The 25474-nt window shown below is 44.9% G+C and overlaps 1 protein-coding gene across 1 annotated transcript in view; it reads left to right on the top strand.

Annotated features, from left to right (window-relative positions):
- The window catches only part of VPS13D (vacuolar protein sorting 13 homolog D), a 3263180-nt gene that overhangs the window by 1000785 nt on the left and 2236921 nt on the right, over positions 1 to 25474 (top strand). The window contains exon 26 of the mRNA XM_069610908.1: positions 22687 to 22912. Within this exon, the coding sequence (XP_069467009.1) occupies positions 22687 to 22912 (226 nt within the window). The remainder of the gene's footprint in view (positions 1 to 22686; positions 22913 to 25474) is intronic.

Here is a 25474-nt window from a genome sequence, read left to right as displayed (position 1 = left end):
AGCATCATCCTTTGAAGCAGTCAAATGAGATTTGTTAAAAAGCGTTAGCGCTTCTCGAGCAACTTCAGCTATTAGTTTTTTGTCCTCTCGTGAACTTTGATTAGAGTCTAATATTAAGTTCAAAAAGTTGGCATTTTGAATTTTTTCCTGTCTCAAATTATCATGATTCCTATGTTGTTCAATTTCCATGTTAGCAACTTTGATATTTAGCAAAGCTATTAACGTAGTTAGATCTTTAATATTGCCATCCATTAGTTCATACAATTTGAGATACGGAGAGAGAACAATGTTCATAGTAGACATCATTATTGCTTGTAAGTCTGGTATATTTCTTTCCGGTGTATTATTATTATTTTTTTTGTATATTGGACTTTTTCTTATTCCAGTGTGCGCGTCTTATTTTAGGAAAAGGTCTTTCCATTATGGATGAATCATCACTGTCAGAAGTGGAAGAGGACGAAGATGAAAGTGAAGTATTTCTTTCCTCATTGACAGGTGTTGAAATTTCAGTTGGACCTTTATTAAGCGATTGATTTATAGTTTCATTCTCTGTAAATCTTACTGGTCAATGCAGCATATATTGCTGCTTTGGTGTTGTCTGTGAGCAGGCAATTTCACCCGAATTACTATATCCACTTCTTTTCCTTTTGCGTGCGGGGCTATGTATTATTTTAGTTGAGCCAAAGTCTGCCAGGACATTTCTTTCAGCCTCAAAATTATTTGCATGTGGAACATCATGAGGCAACAGCCGTGTCATGGCACTCCTTTTATTTGAAGTAGATAAGTTCTTTAGTTTGTTATTAGTCTGGGTATTAAAGTCCAAATTCATTTTTAAAAGGTCTTTCAACAGTTTATCTGCCACACTAATTGAATCCCTTCTTTCAATGTTCGATTTTTCCCTATTATGAGTAGGCGGTTGGAGATCCAAGATATTGTAAACGCCAAATTGAGGTTGTTTGTCATCACTGATTTGCTGGGTATTCTTTTCAATCGTGTGATCTGTTCTAAGTTCAATTTGTCGTTGTTTGACACATATCAGCTCACCAAGATGTGGTGTGGTAAACAATTTGTTCACCCCATTTGTCTGTTGTACAATTTTTGCAGCGAGAACACGTAATTGGGGAAAGGTGTCTACTGATACCAACTTGTTTGCGTCTTTATTGCCATCAATTGGGAACTCGGAGCACGAGTAGTATTTGCAACCTTGGGTTCCATTTGTAATGGCAGTGCTAAATGCAGGTGCAATGCCCGTAGTACACGGGGATTTATTTGTTTCAATTGTTTCCATTTCAGTTTCAGTGATGAAGCAGTCATTGTCACTTTCGTTGATCGAACTATTAGTCAAATCTACACCAGTCTCATTTTGCTCGTGCTCACCATACTCACTGCACTCATCAAGCACACTAGTTTCACTAGGCTCATCATTTTTACAACGCTCCTGCATACAATCCTGCATGCAAATCATGGTACCACCGCCCACTAATAAGTGCGACTTAGGAGCATTTGTTAAACCAGGACAATTTCTGTCAATTGAGGCAGTGGGAGCGATTGAGTTAGTTAAGTCAGCACCTATTTTAGGTGCACCGGTTTTCCTCCTTACCGCGGGTTTAGTAGAAGTGCCACCTCCGCGACGCTGGCTAGACCGGGTCTGTGGCGGTTCCAATACTTCGCTCGTTCCCATCAAGATGATTGAAAAACCCACACTTGCTTAATAAGCAGGCGGGAAAACAGAAATAAAGGCACACCCGCAGAGACCGCGGGATCAAAGGACCAAAGACACACAAGACTATGTGCCGACTACGCGCCGCTCCGCGGGTGCACAGAGTATTTAAAGTTGTAGCTCCGCCTCCTGGCAGCAAGCTAAAGGTAGGACTCCAGGAACAAAAACGAAAAGCAGAGTGTCTCCTTTCAAGACAAAATAAAAGTCCACTTTAAACTCACTGGTACACTTCAGTCACACAGCTCTGGAACAGAGTAAAAGGCAGAACACTCCCGAGCCCGTTGAGCATTAGAACTCTCAGTCAATTTCGGGTTCCGACCCAATATGAGGTGCCAAATAAAAAACAGCTCACCAAATGGCAAAGCAAGAAACTTACCCCTACTCTGGGGGTTCGCCACGTTCAATCCAAGCCTCCAGAGCCCCTTAGGCTGGGATGGCACCTTTCACGCAGTCCACGTGCCTGGAGAACATGAGTACCAAAAAAAATAAATAATAAAGTCTGCCGTCAAGCGTCCAGCGCACAGCAAACAGCCAACAGTAGAAAAAGCACGCCCTTTACTAGCTTCAAGTACTGATATGCAGTGTTGCAAATAAATGCTTTCAAGTCCTGGCAGGAGAGTATACCAGGCATAGTCCAGTATGTGTGATAAACTGCTGTAGAAAGAAAGCCTAAGGAAGAATCATACACGTGAGACTTAATGATGTTGTAAATCTGGAAAGAACCTGGCAGGGGTATATACCAGTTGACCTGCGAGTTTGGGGCATGCACCCAATTTGTGAAACTGTAAAAGGAGATTTTTAAGGAGGACTCATACTCTTCAGATTGTAACCTCCTTTGATTGTGAAGAGAAACCTGGGGAAGGGAGCAGTTTCCCCGGGAGTGGGTTGCAGTATCCAAAGAAGAGGAGAATCATTTTTTTGAACTTTAAGAAACTTGATTATTCTTAGTTTGAACTTTTTGGTATTGGTTAAAGGAACATGGGGAAAGGAGCCATCCCCTGGAACTGTGTACATTGGTCATTTGGAATCTTTTTGTTTGGATTAATACCTTTTGTGTTGGATTGGAACATTTTCACACTTTGAAAACAAGAGACAGTATCCTTTGGACTTGTGAAGGCATCATGAAGCAAGACACAGACAACAGACATAAAGTTCAAACAAAATATATTTATTAACTTAAATGTCAGGATGGTAGAAAGCCTAACATGCCCTATGCTAAGGTGGGATTTACCTACCTGAACAAAACAAAGGAAAGTCTGAGTCAAAGAGTTCCACTTAAAAGTCTGTCTGTGTCCAAAACCTATACTTGTCCTCACAACTAAAGCCAAACTGTGTAGGGATGTCAATAATCAAAGAAATGGTGATCAAAACAAAGTTCTGAACTTATTCCAGCTCGCGCTTCTACTTAAGCTCCCCTTCCCAAGTTCAAGAAAGTTCCACAAAAAGTCTTAGGATTTACCTTATTCATGTTCACACAGTTCCACAAACTCCTCAGTCCTCCCTTCCCCAAGTTCAACGTAACACAGTTCAAACAAAAAGGGTCTTGAGGCCCTGCCCGCAAGACGGTACTTGTAGTTCATCAAGTCTTGGGGTTTTCTTCCCCAAGACTTCAACGCTGCCAAGTTTATTTCAGTCTTTTCAAAAATATAACATAACTCAAGGTCAACCTGACCCTCCTTCTGGTTTGCCTCATCAGTTCACTCACAATGCTTCTCCTTGGTTAGTTTTACAAAGTCTTTGATTTCTCCTCATTCAGGGCTCACTGGTCTAGGCGCAGTTGTCACACCACACGGTCCACCCATCACAGGTCGCGCAACCAGGATTCCTAGGTTCTGTATTCAATATGCTTCTGTTATGCTTAATTTCACCTTTTCATTCAGTTCAGTGTTTAAAATGCATTCAATAGGCTTAATTTTAAGTTTCCATTCAGTTCAGTAATTATGATGCATTTGTTGTGCTTAATACGTTTTCATGCAGTTCGGTATTTATTATGGATTAGTTATATGTAGTTTAAAGGTTCTATTTGGATCGTTGTTCAATAGGCATTTGTTGAACTTGTTTCAAAGACTGTTATTTATTCCCGGTCTGTTAGGAGTGCCCCGGTGCCCAAGTGTTTTCCCTGACGCTCACCGGCTGATTGCGGCGCCCTCCGATGGCACTTGCAGCTTCCTCTCTGCTCACCTGCTGGGAATTCTTCTCTGCATGCCAGCAATTGGAGAGGTTTCTCTCTGGACGCGGACGGCGTCCTCTCTCTCCTGGTTTCGCCTGGTAGTAAAATGGAGGTCTAGTGTTAATTACCGTCTCCTCTTCCTCGTCCCAGTACTTTTAAATGTAAAATGTGGAGAAATGAAGGTAGAGGTCTTGCAGTAGCTGATAAAGGTCTGGGCAGGGTTAGCTTGGTCATTAATAGGGAAAGGGGAATACCAATGCTCACCTGCGGGTATCCAACTCCCAATCCCAGAGTACGCTCCACCCAGGTGATCCTCCTTCGCCTCTCTACCTCCAGGGTCTGGAACCAAGAACGATTGCCTTTCCATGGCCACCTGAGAAGAGGATCCAGGGGGTTTGAGTGAGAATACCCTCTGGTTTCTCACACACCTTAGAGTTAGTTTTAGAGTGTGATGGCCAGAATAGGATTTCGGACATAGGACGTATTAATACTTTGGGACTTCGTCACAAAGGACAGACCTATTTGTTTTGGTTGAGGTAGGGAAACACCTCCTAGATTAGGGAGAGTGAGGCATTTTTCACCCCACTTTTCATGTAATAAATGTTCATTTAATAAAAGTGTGTAACCAAAACAATGACTCTATATCTGCGTCTCATTCTTGGTTCACCACAAGCCAAAACCCATTTCCAGCCCTTACACTATAACTAAGAAAGACGGGCGGTGGTCTTGGTCTAGAAGAATGGTTCCCTTCTTCTGGACAACAAGGTCAGCTCTGATGCAAACAAAATGTTCTTCTCAAAGGATACAAATCAAAAGTCTCGAAAGGCTCCTTGGGTTGTGGTTCCTGCAAGGCATGTAGTACAAAGGTCTTGTATCTTTACAGTCTTAGGACAGTGGGAGAGGGTCATCCCCCTTTTCCCATTGGGTGTCCCAATGCCAGCACAAGTGTCTTTCTTGTCCTGGCCTTTATCAGGTCCTTCCCAATGCCAAAAGAATGACTGTCTCCTATTGGCTGCTTTCGTAATGTTCATCAAGACTTTGGGGTTTGTCTCTCAACCTCCTCACATAGCGAAGGGAATGACTCCCTTCTCTTGGCCCATTTCACAGCTTTTATTAATACCAGGGGGTACTTCTCCCTTCCCCTGCCTGCTCTTTCCTAAACTCCTCACAGTCCTACAGTCACCCACATAAATCAATATAATGTAATCATATCTGCAATAAAAAATAACATTTGCCGGAACCAAGAATACATCCAATACAATCCAAAGAAAACAAAAACATCCATGGCAAAACCATTTCAGATTAGATAAAGCATCATGTATCGATAATTGGCTTGAAATATCCACCATTGTTGGTGATGGTACAGCTGTATCAACACAGGGCATCCAATACAATTGCATTTCAAGGTGGGGCAAAATTCAATATTGTACCACAAAATGAAACCAATGAGAAAGAAAAAAGAAAGAAAAAGAGAAAAATAAATACAAAAAGAGAAAGCACAAACATTTCATTGTTCTGATTCCCTTGTATACAAATCAATTCCATGTTCATATAACTAGTGTAGATTTATACCTGAGCCATTGCCACACCCTTCGTGTTCATTGATCCTGTGTCTCGCCAGAGTGAAGCAGGAAAGGTCCTGGAAGATGGTGATCTGGGCTGCTCCCTGTTGTATTGCGCCTACCTGTTGAGCTTTCTGAAGAATTTTCATCTTCTCTGGGTAATGGTGAAAGCGGGCCAGCACTGACCTCGGACCCCTTGTTGTTCCCCCAGCACTGTGGGACCTATCAATTCTCGGCTTGTCGATAGTATCATCACCAAACAGGAGATTTGCGACATTATGGATAGCTCGTTATGGAGTTATTCCCCCAAGCAAAGGGTTGGTCAGTATTCAAGGATTGGGGAGGGGGGGGCACAGTTCGCCACCGGCCCCTCTACTGTACTCACATTTAAAATCTGCCCTAAACCACTGCCGCAGGGATCGAGGCAGCTTTTTTCAACTCTTCCAGGAGGGTCCCACTGGTGGTCAACCGAGCCTGCCTACAGAGTGCACAGGATCAAGCCTCAGATCTCACAGGGTCTGGGTCCGACCTTCACCCTCTGCTACCACAGATTGTTGTTGGGCTGACCGTTCTGCAGAGTGGACCTTTTCCCCTCCATGGCAGGCCTCATATCTTGTGTATTGATCCTTTTACACTGGAATCAACGCACTGTCCTCGCTGTGGTCGGATAGGCCCCTGGGCAACTCCAAACGGTGCACTGGCCCACTTCTCTGCATAAAAGGGAGCTACTTTCCTATAAGACAAATCTTCCCCAGGGCTGTGGGGCACTGGAGTTCTGATCGCCACAATTCTTGCATGCAGTTCACAGATATTGAGATCCCCAGGACTCCCCTCCGGGTAGGCTAATTCAGGAAGCTCCAACTTGGAAACAGGCCAAGAAACCTGTGGGCCCGCCCGTTGACTCTTTCCTTTGTTCTGCTGCACCGCTCCCCTCCTTTGTCACTGCAGCACTCCTGCCCCCAGACCCCTGTTGGGACTACCTCTGCTCCACTTCCTCAACACCTCGAGGGGAGTGCCCTGCGCCACGTCATCAGGGCCGTCCTCCAACCTGAGTTCCCACCACCAAAACAGCCAGGGTCATCAACAGGGGTGCTCAGTCCATGCCACCCCAAGGCTCATCACCGCCTCGGTTACCAGGAACGTAGACTTTCAAGATCGTGCAAGCTCCAGCCGGAATCCGCTACCAACTGTATGAAGCCGCAATGTGGGGCCAGCTACCGCCACCTCCCAAGCCTGTTTCTCACACTTGTAGCTCCCACGGGAGAGGCCCAATCCACCTGCAATTTCTGGACTGTGGCCACTGTTCGGGGGATGCACCGGTCAAATTACCACCAGGGGCGGAGGGACTAGAAGGAGGAGCTCAAGTCCTTTTTTTTTTTTTGCCCGGGCACCTGGAGCATTAAACTAAGTTGCCTTTATCGGCATGCCCCCTGGTGGCTCTCCATACATTTTTCTATCTGGTAGTGATTGCATTGTCCCATTCCTTACCTTCAATCATGGCGAGCAAGTTTATTTCAAGATGCCGGCAGCATTCCATGTGTAGGGATGCCGCCGCCATCTTGAAAAGCCTATATAAACGGTGACCGTCATCTGCACGTTTGCGCGATGACATCACAATGCTGTGATGTCATTGCGCTATGTTGACATTCGTGCAATGTGGACATTATTCGTGCACACAGTGCTTACATTATTCACTGCTGCATATAACTCCATTATGAGACGTACGAGCTTAGTGTAACTGTTTGATTCTGCCTTGCAGTATTGCCAAGATGCATTAAAGTTAATATGGTTGATTCTTCTTCAAAGTTACTTCTTTCTATATTTGCACATAGTATTTGTGCAGATCATGCATTGTACACTCTAGATAGTAATACAAGTTTAGTCACAGGGACATCTGATTATCTCCCAGTATTCTGTGCCCTCATGCTATGCAGTAGGACCGGGGGCTGCAGTGCTAAAAGTGAAAGTGGCCACAAAATGAGCCCAGATGGGCTTTATTGCCCATGATTCACACGTAGAGCGAATCACTGTATCTTACAGTGACCACTGACACTCTTTGCATTAAAGAGTATATTTGAAAGCTTACTGCAAATCATTTGTGGGCTGGAGGTCCACATGCTGATTATCATTAAAGCCCAATCCTGATTCAACTGCTTCTGCATTTACACATAGTAAATTCTGAGGGCATAATTTGCCTCAAGGCCCATCATCGTTATGGCTATGGGAGACCAGACCCTTCACCATATTAAGGATCCAATCGGTGCTGAGGGCTAAATTGTTTGTCATACAATTTACCCATAATTTGGTGTTGGCTATTAAAGGACTTTCATCATCATCCCATTCCCCTGGCACCATGTCACTGACAGAATTATTTGGTGCTCAGGTTTGTATATCCTGCCTGTCCAGTTACGTATTTCTTTAGTGGAACAGTAGACAACAGACTCTCCAAGGAGGAAATGATCAAAGTTATATTAGATCCGAATCACATGATATACAGTATTTGTTTCTTGGGCCATAACATGACATATACGAGATACAAATCTGGGCACCAAATAATTTGGTCAGTGAAATGGTGTCAGATGGATGGGATCTCACTGCAATTCTTGAACAGCAATACTTTTTCACAGATTGAAGAAACCAGTCTATCCAGTATACTTGTGTATTGTTCATTGATGAATTCTATTGAACTGTGAACACCATATTGGGGAGGGGAAGTGTTTGTTCTTGTTGTTCCCCTAGTGCTGGTTCAGGTGTTACAGCCCTTTCTCCCCCGTGAGTTGCTGACAGTTCGCAACCATTCTGACCTAGTTTGAATTAACATAGTATATATTACTTTTTGACACTTAAGTTGCTAGAGTGGCGCTTCACAGCCCCAACACTGTTGCTTAGTCATTTCATTTTTAGTACCTTTGGTACAGCACAGTCAGTCAGTGTGTAGACAGATGATTATCAATTAATTGCTCTTCATCTTCTAATACATTGGACTAAAATGATGTAATGTCTGCTGGGAATGAGATATATTCTCTGAATCTCAAGCCATTTAGTTTTATCCAGAAGATAATATTTTTTTTTGTGTTTGGATGATTATTCATTCCCGATGATTGTAAATTTCATTTGCAAGAGCCAACTGTTTGAAAATGGCTTGTGCTCGCCACTATTGGCCTTATCAGTGGTGCTTCTAGATTTTTATGTACTTTTGAAAGTGTACAAAAACATTGTCATGAACACACAGGTTACACAGGTGACACCAGGTAGGGACACTGGGGGTGGTGGGGAGAGGGGAGGCTGGGAAGCCTTGATTCATAATTGGCGTTGGCATAAATGGCACCACCATCCGGTAGTGTCACAAGAGCAAGATGGCGACCTCCAGGAAAGGACATGAGTTAAAACTCAATTTGGCCACTGAATTTCCATTCCCCATCACCCTCTACAGTCTAGACACTGCAGGAAGGGCCCAGGGCTATATATACCATGCCCTGGGCCACCTTTCTTGCTTCGCGTTGTTCCTGCTGATCCTGAAGCAGCTGAATGCTTCCCGCTGCTAGCCGCTCCCAGGATTTTTCTGCTGCTGTTCACGCTGGGTCTCCTGGAGGAAACGGGGTCAGAAAAGGCAAACCAGCACCAAGAATTCTGCGCGCAGCCCCGCCTCCCGCATTGCAACCCTGATTACCTGACAACCTGAAAGACATAAAGTTTCCTAAACACATCAGCACTGCGCCGGTGCGCAAAAGGGAAAACACTGACTTTTGTGAAGGCGCTGCAGGAAGGAAGTTCTTTAATCATAGCGCCACCACGTGCATTGAAGGTCAGCACTACAAGGTGCAGGGCAGACCTACAGATTAAAAATGGCCCTGTGGCACTTGGTGGGTAGCAGCTGGTCTGGATCCCACTTACCAGTGAAGGAACTGGTCCTGTGCTGCCTTCGTACGCCAGCACACGTTTGTGCAACATAGCCTTTAACCACAAGGTGAGTCTAGCCTTCCCCTTGGCCAAAATCAGTGAAGGAGGGGTGGGTAACAGGGGAAAGTGTAAGAACACCCCAGTGACACAATTCTTGTCTCTGCCCCTAGGTCCGGCCACACAGTCCAACCACCTTCGGGGGAACCAGATAGCCCTGGGAGTCTACGACTCACCGAACCAACACATTCCAACACCTCCTGCCACACAGCACACAGGCAGCCTCATCACAAGTTGGGCAGTATCGCAACTGTATTCGCGTTACCGCCCAACCCTCCGGCGGTATCACGGGTTGGGCGGTAACTAATTCCCCATTGGGTCATAAGACCCAATGGGGAATTTTCGGCGCAATACCGCCGGCGCTATTGCCGTGCAGTAATTTCACCGGAAATCGGCATTTTTGCAGCACGTTTACCCCAGCTTAGAGCTGGAGATAAATGCAGCCAGCCTGAAATTGGAGGGACCCTTAAATGCGCCGGTAATAGCGTTACCACTGCATTTAAGGGCTACCGCCCCCCAACTAATGTTGAGGCCCAGGGTCAGTTTACCTCACTGTGGTGCTGTGGGGAAGGTGTGGTGCAGAACCCTCAACTATTGCATCAGAGAACCGGACGCTTCCGCGGGGCTTAAGGGAAGCATTAGAAAAATCTTGTGCAAAAATGTCTTTGTATGTAATTTGTCATCTGTTGCCATAGAGCATCAAGCAAACCCTTTTCTTTAGAATCTTTGCAGTATTCTGCCCTCCATTGCACTCTGTTCTGACGAGGTAAACAAGTAGGTAGACCTTGGAGAATCGTCTAAACAAGTTACTGACTGGTAACTGTTTATTCCTTTATTTGTTGGTATGCAAAATACTATACCAAACTCCATACCATACTCAACATCTTTGTGATACCTGCTTGTGGTAAGGCTTTGGTGGATCAGAAATGAGGTTCAAAAGCTTGGAAATATTGGGAACTGAGACAGATCCTGTTGGTGGTTGAATGATGAAAAGGAATTTAAATGGTTTCTTCTGTGATGAAGGTAGAGAAAACGTTTACCAATGTTGTTCAGACCAACCTTACATTCCTGGTCTTAAAATCACTAGCTCCAATTCCCCTTCATAGAACACTAATTTGTCGTACAGTTGAGAAAGAGCTCCTAAACATCCGTTCACATCCATGCACTCCGATTCCCACAACCACCAACGTACTGGGACGAGGCGGATGATGCAGCGGAGCCTCAAACTCAATGAGCATGGTAGTTGTTTTTCACAAGCCCCATGGCGTGGGACAGTTAAAGATGGAGATTCAACTAGGCACAGAGGGTCCAGATTGTCAAGCTGCTCGAGGGAGAACGTTGCGTCTTCAGATGTCTCGAGTGGGAAGTGAGTGGCAGAGCTGAGATGCGTATGCACGAATGAGGTTGAATACGCCCAGCAACACCACTCAGTCAGCCCAAGCAAAGTGGGGGTCCCGGGGCGTTTCGGCAACCATGCCAGACACTGAGTATTGTAAAGTGGAAGAAACAGCATTAAAGGGAATATTATTTGCAAGTAAAATGAGCAGAGAGCAAAGACGAATCCCAAGTACATATGAGTGAATGGAATGCTTACGTGGGGAAGGTTTGCAATGAACATTAAAGCAGAGAGATGCACAGAGTCAAGGGTATATGCAATTTTGAATGTAAAGAGAAAGAAAGAGAAGTCCTGATAAAAATATATTAGGCAAGTGAACTGTAGAGAAATCCTGGCAGGAGAATATACCAGGAAGTGGCAAGTGTATGAACAGTCCTGACAAAGGGAGTACACAAGGCAGGTGAAAGTGCATAAAGAATCCTGGCAGGCAAGGATACCAGGAATTTTGCAAACCTAATGTCAACTCAAGACAGTGTTTGTTAAACCAAGAAGGAACTTGTGTTAAAGAAGGACTTATAAGGCTGAACAGCTTTATACTTAACAGGATTGTTGTGGGCCAAGAAAGAGACAAAGACCTTTTATACCAAGACACTTTGGTCTAACATTTGAGAATCCAGGCCCTCTGGAACTAAAGTCTTTCCATCTTGGAGAACATTTACGTTGGAGCTATTCTGCTTATTCTGGTTTATTTTCTAACACTTTTTACCAGATACCAGGTTAAAGATATTTTCCTTGTCATGTTATTTTGTTTGTAGTGCGAGGGTCAGGATAGAATGTTTGGACACAAGGACGGCTTTTGATTTCTGACATCCTGACACAGACAGTTCCTTTGTTTTTGTTTATAGGTAGGGAAACTCATCTAGTACACGGTCAGAGAATAAGTCTTTAACCAAAAACATGACAACTTTGCGTCTGGTTTCCATTTCTGACTCCTCACACTTGCCTTCACTGGTATTTCTTTGTAATTAGGGTGAATGAAAATATTTTACTTACAATTTTTCCAAAAAACACAAAGGAATGAGGTTCCACTTGCTAGCCAGCATATGTTACTTTAAAGGTTCATCTCATGACTGGTAACCCCCATGTTTTTTTCTCTTGGCAAGCGGTACCATAGTTCTGTAACTGATTGGCTTGTTACTGTGTGAAAGTTCTGCTTCAAAGTGTTTGAGGCCTTGTTGAAACTGAAATTTCATAATTACTGAATTTTTCTTTTTGAAGTTTTTTTTATTACTTGTATCTAATCAAAGAAAAATTATTTTTACAAGGCGAGACAGAATGAAGACGAAGTAAAGTTTCCAAATACATGAATACGCTATTTCATGCAGTTTCAAAAATTGCCCATAGTTTGCATAGTTTGTACTATCCTGGCCCCTCAGAGTCCTCAAAAGTCATGACCAGCAGGAGGAGATGCTGCAATAGTTCCTTACGTCCCCTCTCAGGGCTTCAGTCAAGTTGCGGCCTGAGGTTAGCCGAGCCGTGGAGTTTTGCGCAGATTGATTTAGTTAATGACTTGGGCGCTTATTTTTGTAAAGGCTACTTCCAATAATTTGCATGTAGCTACTGCCCAACGTGCCTTCTCCCCCGAGATCAGGCAACACCACCACGTGTCTTCTTCTACCAGAACGGAATTTACCCACAAGGGGGCCAGAACTGCCACCCGTTCTGGATTGAGAGATGGACAGTTTAGCAGGAGATGTCGAATTGTTTCTTTCGAGTCCAGGGTTTGGCACAGTCTGCATGTAGTGATGCTGGCTTGGTTTCTTATCCCTAGGATCTCTCTGGTATGAAGCAGATTCAGTCGTGCTCTTAGGAAGATGTTCCGGAGATTTTTGTCAGGACATTTTATACAATATGCCAAAGGTGATTTTAGCTTATTATATGTTGGCGGCAGATGTTTCAGGAGCTTGATTGCGACAGTTTGCTCACCTGTATTTATCCAATCTTGGTTTTTTAATTTTTGAATCACTCTTTGTGGGTTATAGATCAGATCCTCTGGTGTGCATGCTATCTCTTCCAGTTTATTTTTTTGCTGATTGACCCACTTCTGGGTTGTCTTGCATTTCGTGACCGGAAGCTCGTTGCCGAGGATGTTGAAAATTGGAAGGCCATCTTGCATAAGAGTCTTTCTGTACATTGCCAGTGAAGACACACTGACCGTAGCACCCAGCGACAGTAAGCCCAATTCTCTTCTGATAGCCACCATCGGGATAGAGTTAGGCAAGCCCAGGATCGATTTCCAAATGTGCCCCTCCAATTTCAGCCAGAGCGAGCTAGGCATGTTGATCGTTGGGTCCATGCCATATGTAAGTGCGGGTACCATTTTGCCTTTATAAAAGTTGATAGCCGGAATCAATGAGAATTTGCCGAACTTACGATCAATCATCCTGAGTTGCGCAGTCAGGTTTTTGGCTTTGTCCGAGAGGTGGAATTGCATTTTTGTCTCCTTTGGTGTCCCATCGATGAATACTCCCAGATATTTAAAGAGGGGCACAACTTCGATGCAAAGATTGTTCAAGGACCAGGCATGAACAGCTTTCCGAGGTTGTCGATTGTTAGCTAGGATCATGATTTTTGTCTTAGTGTTATTTATGCAGAGATTGTTAATGGCCATATATTCTGCCAGATTGTCCAGCTGGCGCTGAAGGCCTACTGGAGGCTGATTTAGAAGTATCATACCATCTGCATAAAGAATACAAGACACCTCAGCGTGACCAATCTTCGGGGGAAAACATCGAACAGTTGCTGCTGAATCTTTAAAGTCTCCCAAGAAAGCTACAAAGAGGGCCAGCGCCAGCGGGCAGTCCTGTTTCATTCCTCTTTCTGCGTGAATTTCTTTAGTGAGAGTACCTTGCTTGTTCAGCCGGACACATAAGGTAGTGTTCGAATGTAGGACGATGATGGGGTTTAGAATCTCTTCTGGGCAGCTCCAGTTTTTTAACTTTTTCCATAAAAGCATTCTATCGACCCGGTCAAACGCCTGCGAGAGATCTATAAACGCACCGTAGACAGTTGGTGCTCCTTGTTTAATTTTTGCCTTTAAGATGCTGAGTATGAAAATATTCACTGCGGTGCTGCCATTCTTCTTAAAGCCCAACTGGAAAGGATCTTCTCAGGGAGCCGATTTTGCCCAGCGTCGAAAATGTTGTAAAAGGAGGGTGGCAAACAATTTGCCCATAATATCCAGAAGGGCGATAGTTTGCCGGAGCTTCCCTGCTTCCTTTTTTGAAAATTGGAATAACTGTAGCTTTTCTCCATGACGCTGGAATCTGGCTGCTTGCTCTACAATGGGTAAACAGGAGACTGATGAAATCTGTCCATTTTTTATGTATTTTTTTAGATCAGTGTTAGTGAGGCCATCAGGACCTGGAGCTCTAGATGTTTTTAACTTTTGTATGGCCTCAGTTATGTCTATTTTTGCGGACAGGTCAACCCAAGTGGCCGGAGTGATCTCAAAAACAGGGGTCACATTTGTTGTCGGCGAAGCAAACGGATCTGTGAAAAAAACAACCCAGGCAGATTCAGTGACTGAGTTTATCATGTTTGTCGTTGTATTTCCTTGCGAGTTGTTAATGAGGGCCCAAAAGTCCTCCGATTTTTTGGTTGACAGTGCTCTCATCATATTTTCGGCATCGCTTTGGTAAAGAGCTGCTCTTCGTGATCTGATCCAAGATTTGTAGCTTTTGTGTTCTTTTGACCATAATTCCCACGTCACATTGGTGTTTACAGCTTTTGCGCTCCGTTTCAATTTTCTAACTGCCCTTTTTTTTCTGCTATTAATTTGTCATACGTATGGTTATGATTTGTTGTGATAACCCTTTCCCCTTTCTGGTTGGTCTTGTACTTAATCAGGATCGGGATGTAGTTAGGTCTCTGTGGCGTGTTAGAAATCATTGTAACATCCCCCAGTATAGCATATTCTTGAATCATTGCTCTGACACTAGCAGTTGTCAAGCGCAGTCGAGTTTGTTGGGGATTACACTCGACCGCCGTTGGATAGCATTGGGTTTCCTGGGAGATTGCAGACCATCCGAGGGAGAGTATGTTTTGATCACTCTGGTATGTTTTAATCACCAGGAATTGGTCAATTTCTGAGCACATGGCAATTGAGGTGAAAATATAGTCCAAGGTGGCCGAAGAGGATCTACTTTCCCAAGTGGGGATTTGTGCTGGCCACTCCTTAATCCAAGCGGCATTATGTATATTTCTTGAGGACATCCGGTCCATCCAAGCTGTACCTCTGGCTTCCGTTTGCGTTAAAGGTGGAGTTTGTGCAGAAGCATCTTTCGGATGAAGACGCTTTGAGTTCAGATCCCCACATATAATGACGTGCGTGGTGTTCCATTCTGTCACAATAGTGTCGATTGTTTCAGCCATGGTTTGGCAGAAAGCCGGACTAGACGTTCTTTGGGGATTCCAGTATGTGGTAATTACTGCGAGCGAGGTCGCTGTGCAGAGCCTTGTATTTTCCGATAGATGGATCCATTCAATGAGTATTGCCAGAATCTCATACGATCTAGCAATTACTTTTACAATTTTCAGGTTCTGACCTGTCCTTACAGCAATGAGTAAGCCTGCAGAAGGCCGACCTAGCAATCCTCTAACAGCCGGGGAAATCTCAATTTCAAATCCATCCATAGCCGGTTTCTCCATCAACCACGTCTCTTGGAGACATAGAATATCAAAGCGCCCCAGATCTTCACTATTAGGGTCAGTTAGATGAGCATGGCCTCGAGTATTCCATGAAGCTAATGTCAACCCCTCTGACTGGCACGATTCGTTCGCTTCATTGACTGATTGCTATCTGCTTCGGTTAGGAATAAGGGCTCCTTTTAGCCAATTCCACGGTCCACCTGGAGTCGAGACTTTCTTTTGTTTGGCCGATAAATCACAGGGACTGTTGCATGGCTTCTCCTGCCTGCGGGTTCTGGAGCTGCCGAATCTTCTTCCATATGGTGAGCAGTCCCTCAGCTTTTCTCTTCTATGGTATCCCCGGTGTCTAACAGATGTCCGTTGATCCAAGCTGAACCCAGATCTATCTTGTGAGGCTCGGTTATTAAACACTTCTGATGAGGTGGCCGAGTATTTCCGATGGTGTTTCACTGCGGACTGCCCGCATCATCTCCCAGATCTATTCTATGAGATGTATTAGGCTCTTTTTCATGGAGTTCCCTATCCCTCTCTGATGTAGCCCCAAAGTGGGCCTTCAGTTCTTCTCTTCGAGTGGAGAGCTGGTCTCCTGACCTGTGGACGTGATTTCTCTTGTAATTGGGCGGGGCTTCTTGTTTTCCTTTTTTATGTGCTGAAGCCGGGCTTTTTATGTCGGACAGAAGGAAGCCGGCTAATTTTAATTCATGTCCCGCATCTCTACTCAGATCTTGAATGGCAGTCGAATAAATATGCAGGTAGGCTTTAGCCTTGCTTTCTCTATGGTAGGGCTCGATTAACTTAAAATCTCCCGTTTTCAGCTTCTTTAGGCCAGTTATCGATGCTGTAATTTTCAGTACTGTTCTGCGGTTCAAGACCATGTATTTATCCCTACTTGAGATCTGCTCTATTTTGAAGAGGCAGACCGATTTCTCAGTATTAGCAACCGCCTCTGTTTTTTCTGTTGGTCTGTGTGCGGACTGACGGTGCGTCGTCAGGTTTTCATGCAAAAGTTAATTTCCATTATCTGCCGACACTGAATGCAATGATGCTCTTGTGGCTGTTCCAGCGCTTTGATGAGAGCTTGGTTGTTGTATCGAAGGGCCAGCCATAGGATGACCTTGGGCCGACAGCACGGGTAATGTCTGCTTTGTGGACTTGAGGCTTGTTGGAAGTACCTTGTAGCCACTGTTGCCCTCCTGCAGAGGCCTAGTGGTGTCAGAGGGCTCTCGCTCGTTATGCTGAGGGAGATTGTTTATGATGCTCGAGTCCAAAAATTCGCTGGTTGATTTTGGTGACTGGGTTAAATCAATTGAGGAATCAGCATTCGTTTTCCCTGAGTCTGGATTAGGAGTGCGTACAGACGGCAGAGTTTCCAACATGGACACAGCGGCTTCTGCATCTTTTTGAGGATGGATCGATCAGTCTGTACGCTCCTTCTCTGCCAATGTTAGAGCTTTTTTTCCCTGGCATGGCCTTTGTACCTGTCCGTCATTCTGAGTAAACACCGATTTAGGCTTCAGATGTTTTTGCTCAGGGTTGTTGGTACTTTGGGTTTGTTAAGAAATATTCCTGCAATTTCATCATTTCCTTTCATCCAAGATGTCTGTGTTGATTTCTGCATCGACGGCCCAGATCGAGAGTCTTTTTGACTTGTGTTAGGCAGAAACCTGTGCAGTTCCCTTAGGGACCACTGCAAAAGTCTTAAGACTACAGGTGTTGGCAGTAAACCCAATTGAATGCAGTCTGTACCACCCAGATTTATCTGGTAGCTGTGGCTGAGCAGCCAGACTTCTCTCAAGAAGATATAGGCAGTATATAGAGTATACAAGGTGGGTACTAAAATACAGTAGCACAAGCAAATACTGACCAGAGCTTGGGTATAAAAGTATATTATTATTTATTTAAAAACACACTTTGCAAAATACACTAACACTAATATGTCCAGCAAGTTCAAACACAGTCACTATTAATATATATGTACATCCCTGATCACTTATTGAACAAGTCTTAGTTAAAACACCACTTATTTTCAGAAAGAGGTGAGCGCTTAACCTAAGATGGCACACCAATAAGTTAATTAAAAAAAAGGGAGGGAAAAAGGCAGAATTAGGAACATACACAATACCAACACTTTAGGAGAACCAGAGCAAGTAAGAAAAGGCAGAGTCTACTGAGGAGCAAGAAAGTCATAGGCCAGGTCCACTCTTGGTGAGAGCAAAGCGAAATGTGTCCAAGATCAGAGTTGAATAGTACTTTTAAAGAGTCTTTGCACAGAGTTCAAAAAGGGTTGGATCAAGTCAGGAAAAGTTAGTTTGCAGGTCCCAAGTCACCGCAGGATAGACAGTCAAGGATTTACGGGACACCTTGAACAGTCTGTTGCAAGGGTGACCAGGCAGGACTCAGTACCTGAAATGGTGAGAAAGCTCCAGCGGGGGCAGTTGTTCCTGGCAGCGGGTGCGAGTCGGTGCTTCGTCCAGGGGAAGAGAAGATCTCGACGTGGTGAAAAGCTGGAGGTTGTTGCAGTGCCAAGGAAGAAACCAGCCGCAGAGTTTCCCGGTTAAAAGGTACTACCCTTTTATTTGCGGTAGTGGTGAAGCGTGGCTATCCGGCCGCCGGGGTGCTTGGCACGGGTGATTCGACCACGAGACGATCCAGGAAGGCAAAAAGAGGGCAAACTGGTTATCCCCACCAGTTCAGAGGAAGAAGACTCTCCGGGATGAAGATCTTCTCTGTTGATGGGAAGTGGTGAGACGTTCCAGCAGGGCTCCACCGGTGGTGTCGTCGTTGCAGGTCGGCTCAGCTTCTCCCTCTTTGGATTCTTTGGTCCTGTGGCGACTTCTGAAGTTCCAGTCCCCAAAGCCCTGCTTTTATGCAGAAAACCCCAATCATCAGTCCTAGCTGTCACTCAAACATGCTAAGTGGTGAGCCGGGCGGCTCACCACTGAGCCAATCACACGAGTGTGACTTCCAGGGTGCCTAAACTCCCCACCCAGACAGAGTGGCACCACTTTTGGAGGCTTCTGTGGAGAAGCCCGCCAAAAAGTGGAACAAAGGGCTCGACTTGGGTTGGAGTTACAGAGGCGAACACAAACACCATTTTAAAACTGAGTCCTGGCAAAAAGACCAAACCAGGGAATAAATATTAAATAAATAACCCAGCGGTATCTTTAACATTGCACCAAAAAGTGGTGCGTTTAAAATGAATGGGAAAATCCCATAGGAAATATTAGGGTGGAATATTTTGCGTGGTAACCACTGCCACCAGCCAGAAACTCAACGAGGGGGGACTGCACAGTGCCCTCCCCGAAAAACAGACCCAGGAGCAATCTAATTACCCCTACCAGTACTTCCACAATATGATGGTTTGTACTAGTTCTGTTCACAATTTAAGACTAGTAAAGTCAATGGTGACTTTACATGCCCTGGGAGACAGTAGTCAGTCCCAGGGTACGGAGTCTATGTTGGGGGGTCACTATGACACCCCTGTGTTACTGCACGGAGGGTGCTGTGTAACACACTTACCAAAACCACATGAAACCCTAGGGAGTAAAAGACCCCATAGCACATAAAACACATTACAAAGTCAAAGGATATCTCAAATCATGTTTAACAGTGGGAGAAAGAGTCTCACTGTTAGCAGGAGAAAAAAAGAAACCCCAAAAATACAGCAAAGCTGCTGGGGGACTCACTAGGTTTGGGAAATTAGCCTTAACCGAGAATTCTCCCCAACAACTTGTGGCTCCCATTTCATTTTCAGAGTCTGGTTCAATTATGTACTTTTTTCTCTGTGAAATATCATATTTCAAATCAATGGCTGTTATGAAACCTTCCAGGAAAGTCAGCTACGATTGAATAATAGCTAAGGTTGCTGTGTTGTCTCTAGACACATCACTTAGAGTTTCATAGAGTTTGCAGAAGGGGGGCAGGCATATGCAATTGATATTGCTGACATAATCGTCGTCATATCTCTAATAATTTGGTGATTCTTTTTGCGTGGCTGATTGGCAATCATTAAGCCTTACATTTTTTGAAGGTGTCTCTTTGCCATCTATAGGTAGAGTATTTGTGACTGAGTGTCGCCGCCTAACAGTTGAGCGGTAGGCCTCCGGAAGATTCGGTGTCCGTGGGAGGAATTCCAAGGGCCAGTACACCCTTGAAGCAGTGGCTCTGTTATGTGGCCTTGTACAGTTGACAGAGGATTTAAAGATGGTAAGTGGGATTTTGTCCAAGGTTGTGGGCTCATTCCTCTTTGTGATGGATAAACTTTAGGCTGGAGTAGGTCCAATATGTCCGCCATTCCGTGTTGGTTGAGCCCTGCATCTGTTGATACAATTAGTCTCGTTCTGTCCTTAGGCCTCAGGTCAGGGTCGATATCTTTTGCTGCCTGGGCATCTGTGGATTGCCTTTGTTCCGAATGATCTAGACTCAGCACTTCGGATTCGGGCGGGGCCGCTGTGCCCGACATTTTACCCTGAGTAAGTGGGCCCAGTAGGTCTCCTCTGGGGGTCAGGATTTCAGATTGGTGGAGGGCCACTATAGGTATAATATTTCCTTGAATAGGTGGAACATGGGTAAATTCTCTGAGTTACGGGTTGGTAAATCTCTTGATAGGGTAGTGTTTTTCTGCACTTAAACTAAAGGGGGGGGGGTCTCATCCAGCGCTTACAAAATTTCAGCATCCAAGGGTTCGGAGTCATTAGATAGTTTTCGTTTGCCTTGGGTCTTAAAGAAATTCAGGAGGGCATTAGAGAGCAGCAGAATTGGGAGGGAGCGTTTCCCCACCACCCCCCGTTTTTTGAAAGGGAGTTGAGGGCCAGAGCTTTTAGTCGAACTAATTTCTTTTGCGTTTTTTTCCTCCTTTTTTTGTATGTTTGGTTTGTCATTACTTCCTTGGGACATTGCAGGTCTAGATATTTGCCTGGCTCTTTTTTTATATTGTATTCTTTTCTTATTTGTTGGAGACTTGAATTACTGGATTGTATACTGAAAAGGTGCAGAAGTAAGACTCGGGACACAATGGCGGCATGTTTTTGGGTAAAGACTTTTATTAAACAGAATCAGACTTGGTAAAATGCCTCTCCATCTCTAAAGGCAGCAGAGGTTTCCCTACCTTAAAGGAAATTAGTGAATTTGTCAAACTAAAATATCTGTCACTGTTCTGTCCAAAAACCTACTTCTGTCCCTAACACTTATAGTCTAACATAGCTGAGTATGGATTTTCTCTACCCAAAGTGAATCATGTTTTTGATGTTTTCCATCCACAGAAAAGTTCACAGTTTAGCTGGTAATAAAGTGATGCAAAATAATGTTCCAATGTATAAGATTCCAATGCTAGGGGCGGTGCTCCTTTCCCCTAGTCTGCTCAATGTTAGGGTGCTTAGCCTTTCCCCTAGACTTCTTCTTAAGTTACTGGATAACTATCAAAGAAGTTTTTTCTTGATTTCACAGTTTTTATACCCTACTGGCTTGGCACACTGCACTACCAAGTGTAGGATTCCTTTTGTCAGTTGCAAGGTACTTGACACTCTTTTTTTCAAAATTCTCATATGGGGGCAGGACCCAGATTCGGGAAAGTGGCTTGGTTCTAACTCCTGCAAAGCCAATCGATTTTCATAGATGGTCTCTTTTTTTCTCACAGGGTCCCAGTCACTCTTTGCTTTAAACTTCAGTTTCGGGGTCCCAGACTTGCACTGTTGCTTTGTATCCACTTGGTTCCCTCTCCGGCCAAGTATAAAAACGATCTCTTGTTTCCTTCAGGGTCCCAGACCCTCTCATCAGGGTATTCTTGTGTGCAGGTCCCAGACTTGCACTGTTCTGTTGTATCTGCTTGGTTCACTCTCCTCCCAAGTATACAACTCTCACTTGCTTCAGACTCCCAGAACCTCTTTCCTCAGGGTCCCAAACTCTCGTACTCTTGGATGCGGGTCCCAGACTTGCACTGTTCTGTTTTATCTGCTTGGTTCTCTCTCCTGCCAAGTATACATCTCTTTCACCTTCTGCAGGGTCCCAGACCCCCTCGTTCCAGTTCCTGAGCTCACCCCGTTGCTCTCCCTGACCTCTTCCAGCTCCCAGGCTACCCGTGTACCTGTTTGCTTCCTTCTCACAGGTACTGGTGGTTCCCGGGCAGCTGTCCCTTCTGGAGACTCTGGTAACTTTCGGGTGTCCGGCAAGGTCTGCAGAGGCTCTGCTGTCTGATGTCTTTTCCCGGCTGCACGTTCTGTCTGTTCTGTGCTTCGCCGGGCCATGGGAGGCCGAGAGGCTTCACTTTGCAGCAGCCCGAGTAGTCCTCTTGCAACATATCACGCTCGGGTTTTCTCTTTCCTCCGCTTCGGGCTTCCTTTGTGGCTTGCATCAACTGCTCCTGTGCATGGCTTCCGCTGTTCCTATTCAGGGGACGTCTCTCCGTCTCTCTCTCTCTCTCTCTCTTGCGCATCTCAGCTGGGACTGAGTTTGAGTTTCTTCTTCGAGGTTGTATGTTATTTCATTGTCAGGCATTTCAAAGCCTGCAATTTAAACGTGTTTGACAGTTCATCACATTTTATTTTGGGGGGGCTGCCCCCCATTCCTCCCTCCTGCACCTACTTTTACCTATTACCCAACCCCCCAACCACTTATCTGCTCTCCCCCACCCCCAAAATTCGATGAACTGTCAAACACGTTTAAACTGCAGGCTTTGAAATGCCTGACGATGAAAGAACGTCGTACCCTTCTTCGAAACTCCTGCATGGGCTTGATGTATTGCTTTGGGCCAATCACTGGCATTAGAAAGCTAGACCCTAGTGATCCTTGTACTCGTGGTCATCTTCTACGTCCCAGTACCAGTCTTAAAGCTATATACATGATACCTTGTATTATCTGGCTTGGCAGTGTTGTCATGTTGTTTAGGTGCACTAAGTTGACAAATTAATATATCCGCTCTATCCAGGAAGGGAAAAGGAGGATTTCAAGTTTTAGAAGGGGTTGGAGATAGTAAAGCAGGGTGATACCGTGTTCTCTGTTGATGGTCGTCAAAAATCCCATAGGGGTATTACTTTTCTGTGTGATCCTTCCCCGGTGCACCACACCCAGGGGGGACGATTGTACTGTAGACGCGCCGCTCTGGTGCCAAGGGAAAGGTCTTTACCTAGGGGAGAAGGGACAACATTCTCAGATTTGTCACAATACTTAAGTTAGGTGTTGATTGTATTATGCAGCATAATAATGCATTTGGTTTACTATTCATTCTTTTCCACAGAATTATTCAAAGACTACATCTAGAGGTACTCCGAAGCATAATGTGAATAAAACTGCAAGTGCAGAAGAGCCAAATACCCATACTTACCCATCAGACGGTTTGTTTATGATGCCATCTTCAGGAGTAACTATTGCCAAGCTAAAGAGTGAGCCTAGTCTCAGTACTCTGACGAATCCTCAGGGCAAGCTGGTGAACTCACCTGCCTTGGATATTCCTGACAGCCCAGGTGAGTGGCATAAATACTGTTTAATCCAAAATAAACTTTGTATGTTTTTTTGGGAATCATATTTACAATGTTTGAAAATTGCCATCATGTTTTCAGTTTTGTACAATTTCATGTAGCTGCTACTATTTAGTGAAATATAGTTAGCGATTGCAAACAAAACTGAAAACTTGGAGATGTCAAGTAGTACAGTAAGCTCATTAATATTAGAACGACTGCTACTAATAAATGAGATGTAGAGTTGAGGAATGTCACAGATGGCATAGGAATCACCCCAGGACCCAGAGAAAGTTCAAAGGTTTTGATAGATTTTTCAATTGGCTATAAGGCCCTCCATATGTCTCTTGTCCCAAAAAGCACTTCCTGTCTAATTCAGGCAGCCTTGACCCTGTGTTAGTAGATAGCGAATATTATCCCCTACTGTCACTGTCTTGTACTGGATGTGATGACTTTGTCAAGGTACCTTTTCGAATTAGACTCCCTCTGGGACTTCCTAAGACATTCCCTACTCTATCCAGTGATTAGTGTTATATAAGTATAGGGAATGTGCCTTCCAGATGTCCTGCACGATTTTCTTTTGAATCGATCATAACTTCTCCCTTCTCTCTATATCTCATACTACTCTCCTCCTTCAACTCTACCAACCTCTCTCTCGTCTCCTCCCTATACTGTCCCTCTGATGTCTTCACTCCTTTTAGGCCTCGCCTCCACCCTTTGATGTTACTCCTTTCTCCTCTACACTACTACTCCCTCCACAACACTAATACTCCCTACTACTACCTCCTCCTCTACCTACTACTATTCACACAGACTTCTTTCACTCTGTAACATCCACTTTACAGTAACGTCTTACACTATTTACTCTAGCCACTCTAACATGCACACTCACACTTCAGTACCGCTTTCCCTCACTATCCAATACCTCACCTGCTCCTGAATTAATCGCCACAATCCATGCTCCTTCCTCCTGCTGGTCTCTTGGCCCATCACCACCTCTGATCCCTGCCGAACAGCCCGCTTGCATCTTGTGCCTGTGGCTTCCTTTTGTATGCTTTCCTCCCTCATGGTTGGCTCTCTTTCCCAGGCCAATCTGGCCCTTCTTATCAGACCAGGATAGAGGGCCTTTTTTGCAAATGTATCAAAATGAGACCAAGCCTGTCCATTTTTTCAGCACGGCTCTGCAGCGATACAATAGCAGCATGAATAGGGAAGTACTCAAGTTCATGTCTGGGTGCCAGCGTCTTTCTGTTACGAAGGTAATTTGTATGCAAGGGGGTTTACAACCCCGGTTTTTGTTCCTGGTAGTTCAGGGGGTTGAGTGCTGGTCTCACTGCATCTTGCTCAGGGAGCATTGTCTGGGTCAGATGATTGATTCATTCAGCTGACTGCATCGGTTCTCTCTCTCTCGCTCTCCCTCTATGTTGGCCCGGACCGCCGGCATTATATGTGTCGGGATGGTTTATCTTTATCATGGGGTTTCCGTCCTCTGCACCTTGAAAAGCATGGAGGATGCTGGGAAAGGTCTTGCTCGCTTCTTTTGTGGCTCTCCCATGGCAAAGTTGCTGCGCCTGAAATTAACAGAAAGAGACTTGCAAGCATGTATTGTTGGAGGCATGAAGTGAGACATTTGTGGACTGCATAGAAACATACTGGCACAAGGGTGGCAGGGGAATTGGGGCCCTCTCAACTGCCATCGTCCACCTCAGGGGGCACTCGGGGAGTAGGACTGGCTCTGGATTTCTCACCGGTAGGCCTCCCACCCCCGACTGAGAGGGGTTCCTCTCCTCTCTTGTCAAGTCCAGGGACTGGCCATGTCATAGGAAGTAAAAGACAAGGTGGGATTGTGGTACATATCACAAGGGAGAAGGAACATATGGCAAGCGGCACAAAATGTGGGAAACGCAACATAAACCACATGTCCATGTGCATGTAAAAACCAACACGTGTATCCCAGGCTATGGAAGGATAGGCTATCGAGAGGAGAAGGAATCAAAGTCAGTGCAAGGAGTCAACAGGGCTTTTAAAGGAGTTTCCGTTTTCTTAGTGTCCCCTTGATGTTGCTCTGCCTGGAGCTCCCTTTTCCCCATGGACAGTAGCTTCTCTGTCCCAGTCACCAGGTCGTATGATTGTGTTGAAAAACACCTATTGGTTTTCCAGTATATTATCTGAGATGCAAAGGAGTGTGTGGGGTTTATCTCCACCCCACACACTCCTGTGTCCATTTCAGGCTCAGTAATTCTAACCCCGTAGCTAATTTACACACCGTTACATTTGAACCTGCCACAGGCTTACCCTAGGTTTGAAAACGTGTTGTGTTTAATCTGGTGGCTTTGCAACTACTACCAGTGTCTGTGCTATAGTCCCCAGTCGGCTACTCTCTTGCTCCTTCTCAGAACCTGGTACCTGTTTGCTTTTGAGTTAAGGACCACATCAGCCCATTACGCTGGCATCTGGTACACTCTATAACCTGTTTATATTGTGGGTCAATTGTCTATGGCATCTCCTGTTCCTATGCCCTATCCATTGTAATCTATTTGGCTTTGTCACCTCTGGTTCTACCTCTAT

This window comes from Ambystoma mexicanum, chromosome 8 (assembly GCF_040938575.1).
Source record: "Ambystoma mexicanum isolate Mex_15411 chromosome 8, UKY_AmexF1_1, whole genome shotgun sequence".
NCBI classification, from domain to species: Eukaryota; Metazoa; Chordata; class Amphibia; order Caudata; family Ambystomatidae; genus Ambystoma; species Ambystoma mexicanum.
Note: the sequence above shows the minus strand (reverse complement) of the source record. Positions and strands in the feature narration are given on the sequence as shown.